The 9,380-nt window shown below is 26.7% G+C and overlaps 1 protein-coding gene across 1 annotated transcript; it reads right to left on the bottom strand.

Annotated features, from left to right (window-relative positions):
• Positions 1–2,980: 2,980 nt before the first annotated feature.
• On the bottom strand, positions 2,981–7,076 carry LOC112698193 (beta-fructofuranosidase, insoluble isoenzyme 1-like). Its single transcript, XM_025751551.3, has 7 exons — positions 6,767–7,076; positions 5,604–5,612; positions 4,368–5,227; positions 3,809–3,967; positions 3,470–3,708; positions 3,277–3,370; positions 2,981–3,160 (listed from the first exon to the last, which is right to left on the bottom strand). Exons 1-7 carry the CDS (start codon positions 6,954–6,956, stop codon positions 2,981–2,983), a joined length of 1,731 nt encoding a protein of 576 aa, XP_025607336.2. The 5' UTR covers positions 6,957–7,076.
• Positions 7,077–9,380: the final 2,304 nt, after the last annotated feature.

Genomic DNA, 9,380 nt, shown 5'->3' with positions numbered 1-9,380 from the left:
CGAAAATAGAATATCCATAACCATAGTTATTCAAACCAAATCAAACCGGTCAGTTCAATTGAAAAACCGGTGAATTGAACTCCAAACCAGACTTTTAATTTGAAAAAAAATAATTCATGATTCTAGATAAGCAAAACCGGTGAATTGAACTCCAAACCAGACTTTTATTTTGGAAAAAAATAATTCATGATTCGTACAAGGAACCTCACAAGTGATGCACTCTCCATTTACCACTAAACTATTATATTTCCTATTATTTTGTATGGCAAAAATTTATTATATAGTAAATATTTAATTAAATAATTTTATAAATATCTAAATTTAATTTAATTTTGTATTTTCTATTTTTCGAATTAATTATATTTTAGTTATGTACAATTATTAATATATTTGATCTATTTCAACGTTAGTATTGTGATTAAAGTTATCTGTTTTGATGTTAATATTAAAATCTATTGATATTATGGTTAGACGATAGGTTTTGTGAATTAATTATTACTGTTATTGTGTTAAATTAAGATATTATTATAGTAATACCCACAAATTTTATATTTATTTTTACATTTGTTATTTTTAGAGTTTGAAAATATATATTTTAAATTTGTTATTAATTATACTGTTATTGTAAAGATATGTATTTCAAATTTTAATTTTAAATTTTTTATTATTTTATACTTTTATAAGTAAGATCGATTTTATCGGTTCAACTAATAATTTTTTAGTTGAACTAATAAATCAATAAAATAATAATTTAACTGATTTTATCATCGATTCGATCCTAACAACTATCCCATAATAATTATAAATCAAAATCACAAGCAATAAGATAGAAGTAATATCAGAAAAATAAAACAAAACAACAAATTAAATATTTGACAGCACACCATTAGAAAAAATAATTGAACAATCATAAAAATTAAAAACAGTAATCGTTACATAAATCAACATGCTCCCTTTTTTCTTATCAAGAATCTTTGACACAGTCCTCTTTGGGATAATTATTATCATCGCTTTGAATATTAAGTATACTAATAAAAAAATTCGTTACCTCATGACTATAAAATAATGGATAAATAGTATAAAACATAACAAAAAAATGCAATCTATCTTCTCCTTTATTTCCCTTTTATTTTATTTTAGTAAAAGGCCAAAATGAATATGAAAAAAAATATTAACATTAGTAATACAAGACAAAATAATTAAGAGTTAGTAATACACTTAAACAAAAATAATTGTATTAGATCTGTTATTTTATTAGGACATATAAGAGAAAGAGACTATTTGTAAAGATAGAACTGTTTAAGTATGAACTTTTGATTTAATTTTTATATAAAATTTTTTTATTGATTCACTTATTCATATAAATTATTATTTTCTAACTAAAATTATTTTATAAAAATATTTATATGATTTTATGTGAATTATAGATATATTGTTTAATTATTGGGTTATAAAATTTATTTTATTTTTTTAAAAATATCTTTTAGGAATAAACATTTGATTATGTGAGTTTTTCTATTCAAGAGTAATGATGTGCAATGAGTACTTGTTCTTTATTAAATTTTTAAATATTATCTGCTCCATACATTACAAGTAAGATCTATTTATATTTATATTTATTTATTTTATTTTTTTGTTAAATATGTAATTTTTATTTTAAAAAATGTAAATTTATTAAAAATATTTATAATTTTTTTATTTATATTATATTCGAATCTGTTAGATTTGTTAGAGGACTATTTTTCTGAACACCGGTCATAACTTATTTTAGATGGTGACACATATATAAAAAGGATATTTAATCAAATCGATAATAAAATAATTATTTAGCAGTTCAAGCACACGGCAGAACAGAATCTCTGCTGCAACAGGCGATAACTTTTTGGATGGTTTGGAAGGAATGGAATAGCTAAATTTTTTAGCACAATACGTCGCAGTCCAGCGGAAGTGGTAACTTCGGCAAGAAAGCTATACCAAGAATTGCAAGACCTTCTGCGTCAATCTCCGTTTCTTAGTGCTACTTATTCGTTTATGATATTTTTGGGAGATCTGAGAGATCTCTTTTTATTTTGTTAAGTCCTGTTAATGAAATATCATTGGCTTTGAATAAAAAAATAAAAGATAAATAGCTTAAAGATTTGAACTTAAAAAAAAAAAAGTTAGTGATTAATATAATTTATTTTTAATTTTATATTCTGATAACTAATGTGTATTTATCTTTTATAAATTAGAATTAATATACTTTTCATAGATTTAGAATACTTAGGCATGGGGACAATATATGTGTGTTTTGCAAAAGGGATGTTGAACATATTTACCACTTGTTCTTGGGATGTAAGTTTACTTGGCAGGTATGGTGTAGATGGCTCTCTGATCTCGGGAGAGCGTGGTCTATTCCGGACTCACTAAAGGAACATTTTGAGAGTTGGACAGGAGTCATGAACAGAAATGAGGAGCGGAATCGATGGCGGAGGTGCTTCTTTGCGGTCATTTGGAATATATGGCTTGAGAGGAACAGGCGTATCTTTAATTCCAACGAAGGTGGTTTAGAAGAGGTGTATCAACAATCATTGACAAGTTATAGAGAGTGAAGTAGTAGGAACTTTGTTGTTGTTGATGGCAATGCCGGAGATGACAACAGGGGTAGTTGATTTACTTTGTTTATTTGCTTATTTTCATGTCCTCAGTTTGATTGTCTATTGCTCCACTGTATTGTGTTGAGCTCTCTTGTTCAAAAAAAAAAATTTATTTATTTTTGCCCCTACACAGTACCATCAATTTTCTGATTCTGTTACTGTGCATATATATTATGTCTGCTCTGTAATTTGTGCATAAATTAATGTATTAGTGCGTTGGAAAAAAATTATTAACCTTCTAAAATTTATGAAAATGATATAAAAAGATAACAAAAAATTCAATTAAAAAGAGATAAAAGTACATTTTTAAAGCTTTAAGATAAACTAAATGATCTTTTGGCATGTCAATTTATGACAGCAGATTTCATGCTCCATGATCTAAGATTTTCCACAACGATTGGTACGGTTCCATTGTTAAACACAAATAAGTGAGCTTGATCTGCCACAGCTAACTCAGGATAAACTCTAGATAAAATATTTGTTTTTCCTCCTGCTCCAAAACTCTCCACTACAGAATGATCAATCTGTCATTTAATTGAAAATAGCATAGAATGTTAGCCAATATTAATATAGTAATTCTTATATCACATAAATGTTAACACCAATAATAAGAATATGGAGGGTTTGCATTTGTACATACCAAACTCCTAAGAGAAAGCTTCTTAGTAGTAGACAAATCCACATCTACAAATCCAGCAAATGATGGCTTGTACAACTCACTCTTCAAAGAAGAACTATTGAAAAACGAGAAATTGAAGTAAGTTAATCAATTAGAAGACACGAAAAGAAGGTAACATTCTAAAATCCATTTGAATTATTCGTCAAACACAAACCTTCTTGCATCGGAGCATAAGAGCACTACATGCTTGTTCGAAGCTTTAAAAATTCTAAAGAAGACAGGAGTAAACTCCTCCAAATTTTTTGAAGCCAATGTTAGAATACCAAAAGGTCCAACCCCACCTTGAATATTTGAACCCTTTTTACCACACAAATCCTCTGCGTTGACCCAGCTTAGATCAAATGCTTCAGCCTCGTTCAAGCTTGAAAATGAGAAGGTAACTTCTACATCTGCCTGGTGTGTCATGCCATATAATATAATTGTTAGCACTTTAAAATGCATGCAACATAGAAATCAATTAATAAGTTGATGTTTAAATAATTTAGAAGTTGACCTGAGCAGCAGTAATTCCTTTAACTTCAACATAATCTCCCTTTACAAGCTTTAGATTGCTCATCTCTACTTCTTTATCCCTAAGGCTATTTAATTCCTCAATAGGCCATTGTATCAATTGTCTACCGCCAGGATCAAGCCACAGAGTTCTTGGAATTGCCTGAAATTTTAACAACAAATGCTTTATGTACACCAAAAGATAACCACCACCGACAAAATATTTTCACACATTTCTCTTCTTTGTTATAATAACTAAACCAAATTCACATTTAACCTAACATTTGTAGTGAGTGATGGTGATTGAAATAATGGTATATGCTCATATAGTACTATTCTAATTGAATTATGAAAGACTTGCATAAATTATTAAAAAAATAAATAGACAAAAGTATACTAAAATAATTTAGAATGGACATACAAAAATTTAGATTAAAGTTTATAAATATCAAGATATACACTCTAAATTTTTAAATTTTAAATTCTATAATTTTACGAATCTTAATATATATATATTTGTCTATTCTAAATACTTTTATTTATTTAATCATACTAAAACGCACCTGAATTCCTGCCCATCCTTTGTGGATATCATCTTCCTTAGTATCAGACTCATTAGCCCAACCCCACAAGATCCTTCTATTCATAGTGGGGTCAAAGAAGGACTTGGATGCATAGAAATTACCATAATCATACCTAAGACCACCCCAACCATCAACAGAGGTGTTGTCCGGTATATACCTATCTATATTGGTGAAATAGGTACCTAAAGTATAATACTCAAACCTAGTCTCATCAAGACTATTCTTCAACACATGCTTAACATGATTACCAACCACAGACGTATCCAATCCCATTGTCCCCTTCATAGAAACCGGGTAGAAATCTGGACACTCCCACATACCCGTTCCAGCAGCAGTATGAATAGGGTGTTTGGCTCGAATCCATTTCTTGAAGTCCCTACTCCTATACAAGTATGCAATTCCTCTATGCTTCCTTCTACTACCAACCAAAATCTTCCAGTGTCCGTCTTCGAACCATGCAGTTGTTGGGTCCCGGAAGTCGGTGCGATTGACGCCGGGGCCGGCGACCACGATGGGATTATACTCGTCCGGTTTGATCCATTTTGTGAGGAAAGGGTCAGATAAGTCTTCTGGGACGGCATAGCATTGAACTTGAGTTTTGTTCGCGTCGACTATTCCGGTGTACAGGATCACCGGCCCTTTTCCGGGGATGATGGTGGCTGAACCTGACCAACACCCGAACTTGTCGAAGGGTTTCGATGGATAAATGGCCGGCTCAAGTGCTTTCCAATTGATGAGATCTTTTGAGACTGAGTGAGCCCATACAATGTTACCCCACACTGAACCTTTAGGGTTGTATTGATAAAACAGATGGTAGTATCCATTGTAGTGCATAGGTCCTGTATTAATTCATTTCATTTGAGTTCATTAAACTATTCAAAATGACATTCACACATCAAAAATAATATTATATATTTATGTATAAATATATCTTAAATTTTATATTTCTATCATTTATTCTTCTAAATTATTAACATGTATTATAAATAAGAGTATAATTAACATAATTTCACATAGATTTTTTATTTCAACATGTATTATAATTTATATAATTAATTGAATATCATATTTCACTATCAACAGTTTTATGTTGAAAATATTTTTTAAGGAATAAAAATAAAAATAAAATTATTGCTATATATTGGTTAAGGTAGTCAGAAAAATAATCATTAAGAACAATTAGAAAGAAATTAAAGAGGAAAAATAAATACTAACCATTTGGATCTGCATAATTTGATTGTAGCGTCCATTAACCATTTGCGGGACCATATAAAAGGATTAAGAAAAGCAAAGAAATTTAATTAGCCAGTATCAATAACCAACGATGAATGGAGATCCAAGATTCAAGATAGGAAAAGTATAAGAAGAGAACAATATTGTTGAACAATGTGAACAATAGAGTTAAAAAAATAAATTAATCTCAAATTTAATTAGTAATATAAGTTATTAATATTTAATAATAACTAAATTTAGAATTTATTGTTTATATTATTCAACAAAATCATTAATTATCTAACCCTTCAAGATAATTTTAGAGGCAAATGCACAAAACAAGAGTTCCGAGTGCATATATAAATTTTCAGCTTCATAAGCTTGGGCTTATGTATATTGTACTATTGTCTTCTATATATAACTAAGATTTTACTTTTGATGCACATGTAATATTAAATTCTATATCTAATAAGCATTCATATTATTAAAAAAATAAAATAAAATAAAACTAATAGTCAAGCAACTTTACTAGGAACTAACTGCATCAGAGGCCATTATTATATGGGAGAAAAGAATATTCCACACACTAGCAAACATATTAATTTTCAAAATCATATAAAAGGACAAATTTGGAAAATTTTCAGATTATTAACGTCTTTCCAAATAAATTTGAGAGGAACATTTATAATAAGACAAAATTTATGGGAATAGTTTTTTTTTTTTATTTTTTCTTTCAATTATTTATTTAAGTGTAATTTTTTATTTTTTATTATTTAATATTTTTTTAAATATTTTCTTTTGATTTTACTTAAAAAAATATAAAATAAAAGATCACACTTTACCAAATAATTAAAAAAATTCATTCTCCCAAATTTACATGTCTGACATTTTATCCTACCAGAGTTCAAAGCCCAGTTTTATCCCCGCCTTTTACTTTGATCAAAGTTCTTGGATAAACCCTAACGTAATAACTAGCAGGACGCTTTTAATATTTTCTATCTTTTATTCCCAACCTTTATTGTATAATGCTACGAGGTCGTTACAACACTAACAATATTTTAAAATCATACACATTGTTCTTCGCTTTTTACCATTGAACTACCATCCAAATGAAGCATATATGAACAAAATAATATGAACATGAAGGAAAAAAAACGGTTACAAACCGTTAATCCAATTCCTAGGAGGTTGAAAATGGTATCCGGTTCTGTGTTTGCCGCTCACAGAAATCCTTGAAACAGATTGAAGATGTGGGTGTACTTTGTGAAAAGCGTCAACGCCATTATTGCTAATTATGAGTACCACAGTAAGAAATAACACCGCTATTAAGGAGTGGATGCACCTTAATTGACCCATTCAATTCAAGCAAATAGAATGTATCTTATGAAAAGTTAAAGAGGGTTTGGTAATTTGTGTGGAGTAGCCTTGGATGGAAAACGGAAAAAAATCAGAAACTATGAGAAGAAGAAGGGATTCGATTGCCATATTTATAGGGTGAGATACAAGAAAGAGTGGTCAAAGGCTAAGGTAGTTTTTAATTTAGATTTTATCTGAAGCAGTAGTTTCTCATTTTTCTGTTATAGATTATTATTCTATGGATAAGATTACAATATAGTATGTATCTTTCTTGGATTTATCTTTTATTTCAAAATGGTCAAATCCACTGGAACTTCTTGACTGAATCTAATTTTATCTATTGAGGATACATCATTCAAAATTTTAAAAATACATAAGAAGGAGAAGGAGTTATGAATACGATTATATTTTTTCAAGGATTCATTTACCTATGTCATCTTAGAGAGATACATTGTTCTTCTCGTACCCTACCTCAAACTCGGGATATTTTTAAATAAATAAATAAATTGATTATTTACTTATATATGTATTCTTAAAAATGTTTATATTTTTCATTATTTTTTACGTTCGCAACTAAATATGTGTAATAATATCTGATTTATTTGTCATGATAATGAAATACGTATCTCTTTCGTAGATTATATATTTTCAGTAAAATTAATATTAATTTAAAAAATGAAATCGATATAATTTATTAAAATTTAGATATTGTCATTTGATATTTATTTTTTTTAAAACTAATTCAATTTTATTCAAAAAGATTACTACTTATATTGTATTTATTTTTTAATCAAATTCTTATGATTTTGATCGAACTGATTTAATTCTTTTTAAAACTCTTAATACTCTTTATTTATCCTTTTTTGATGTTCTCTCTTAGAAAAAGAAAAAAAAAGACTAGTAACTAGATAGACATAAACTAGTAAACTAGTAATTAAGACTACTAATATAATAACACCTCTTAAATGTAAATCTAATTGTGTGCCATTTCATGCGTATAAAACTGTTAGAAAAGTCTAAACATACACGGAAAAATCTCACATTCAAGTTAAGGAGTGATATCATATGAGGAGCTTTTGTAGGGTTTAGAATCAAAACATTTTATCTATAACAATATATAATAAAAATATAAATAATATAGTATTCAATTTTCTTTTTCTATTTTATCCCTATTTTTATAATCTAAAATTATATACACGTACTCACATTTTGTAAAATTTTACATTAACTCACGAGAGAAATATATAACTACTTCACTTTCAATTATTAACATACTCTTTTAATATATTTCTTATTTTTACCAAAGATAGGAGACTCGAACCTGCAACCTCTTAATTGAGCTATTACTCATTGACCTTTTAATATACTCTAAGTACCTACACAATATATAATATCAATTAGTGTTTAAATTTAAGTTCCAATATTATTATAAATGAGATAGGTTTATTATTTTTTAAAAAAATATACACACGATAATTTTTGTGTCAATATATCATGATTTATTCTACATATAATATTTATTCGTCTAAATTCATGGAATGCCTTAAAAAATTATATTTAAGTAATTTTTATTTTTTAATTATTTTATATTTTGGAATTCAAAATTTTATATTTTTATTTTTATTCAAAGTTTATTTTTATATTTTATTTTAAATCTGTTAATCAAAATTATAAATTTTAATTTTAATTTTTAATTTTTAGGATAAATAAAAAGATGAGACTTTTTTTATAAATTAAATTATGAAGTTAAGTCTATTTTTCGATTATAGAAATATATATAATTCACTCTTGAATGTAGTCAAAATAAATAAAAATTTATTCAATTTTTTTAAATTTATATCAACTATTAAAATTATGATATAATGAATGTTACTCTTATAAAAACATAAAAATAATTCATAACTATTTTTTTGTTTGGAGAAAACACCACTCAATAAGTATAAAGTCTAATTTAAACAAATATAGATGAGTAAAATAAATAACAAAAAAATAACATAAAATTTAACTTTTTATTATTTGGTATAAAAATAAATATAATAAAATAATCATTGTTCTCATACATAATGGCATAAAATTTGATATTATTCTTTTTTTAGAATTATTTATTTTTTTAGTTTTTATTCTTATTTTTGTACTTTATTCTAAGGTTGTTAAACAAAAATTACTAATATCATTTAACTTTTATCATAAATGAAAATAGATGACTTTGTATGCATTAAATAATAATAAAAAAATACTCATAACAGAAAAAGTTAAATTTTCTCTTTCGGTATATTTATAAGAGTGTAAATTAATAGATGACATTCAAAGTTTTTAAAGAAATACAATAGAAACATTATCATTCTAAATATACTCTTTGTATATTTAAGAAAAATTGAGAAAAAAATCTTCTCTGTCAAATATCCATATATTATCTAAAACTTT

This window comes from Arachis hypogaea, chromosome 6, assembly GCF_003086295.3.
Source record: "Arachis hypogaea cultivar Tifrunner chromosome 6, arahy.Tifrunner.gnm2.J5K5, whole genome shotgun sequence".
NCBI classification, from domain to species: Eukaryota; Viridiplantae; Streptophyta; class Magnoliopsida; order Fabales; family Fabaceae; genus Arachis; species Arachis hypogaea.
The sequence above is the reverse complement of the archived record's forward strand: the minus strand, read 5'-3'. Positions and strand labels throughout refer to the sequence as shown.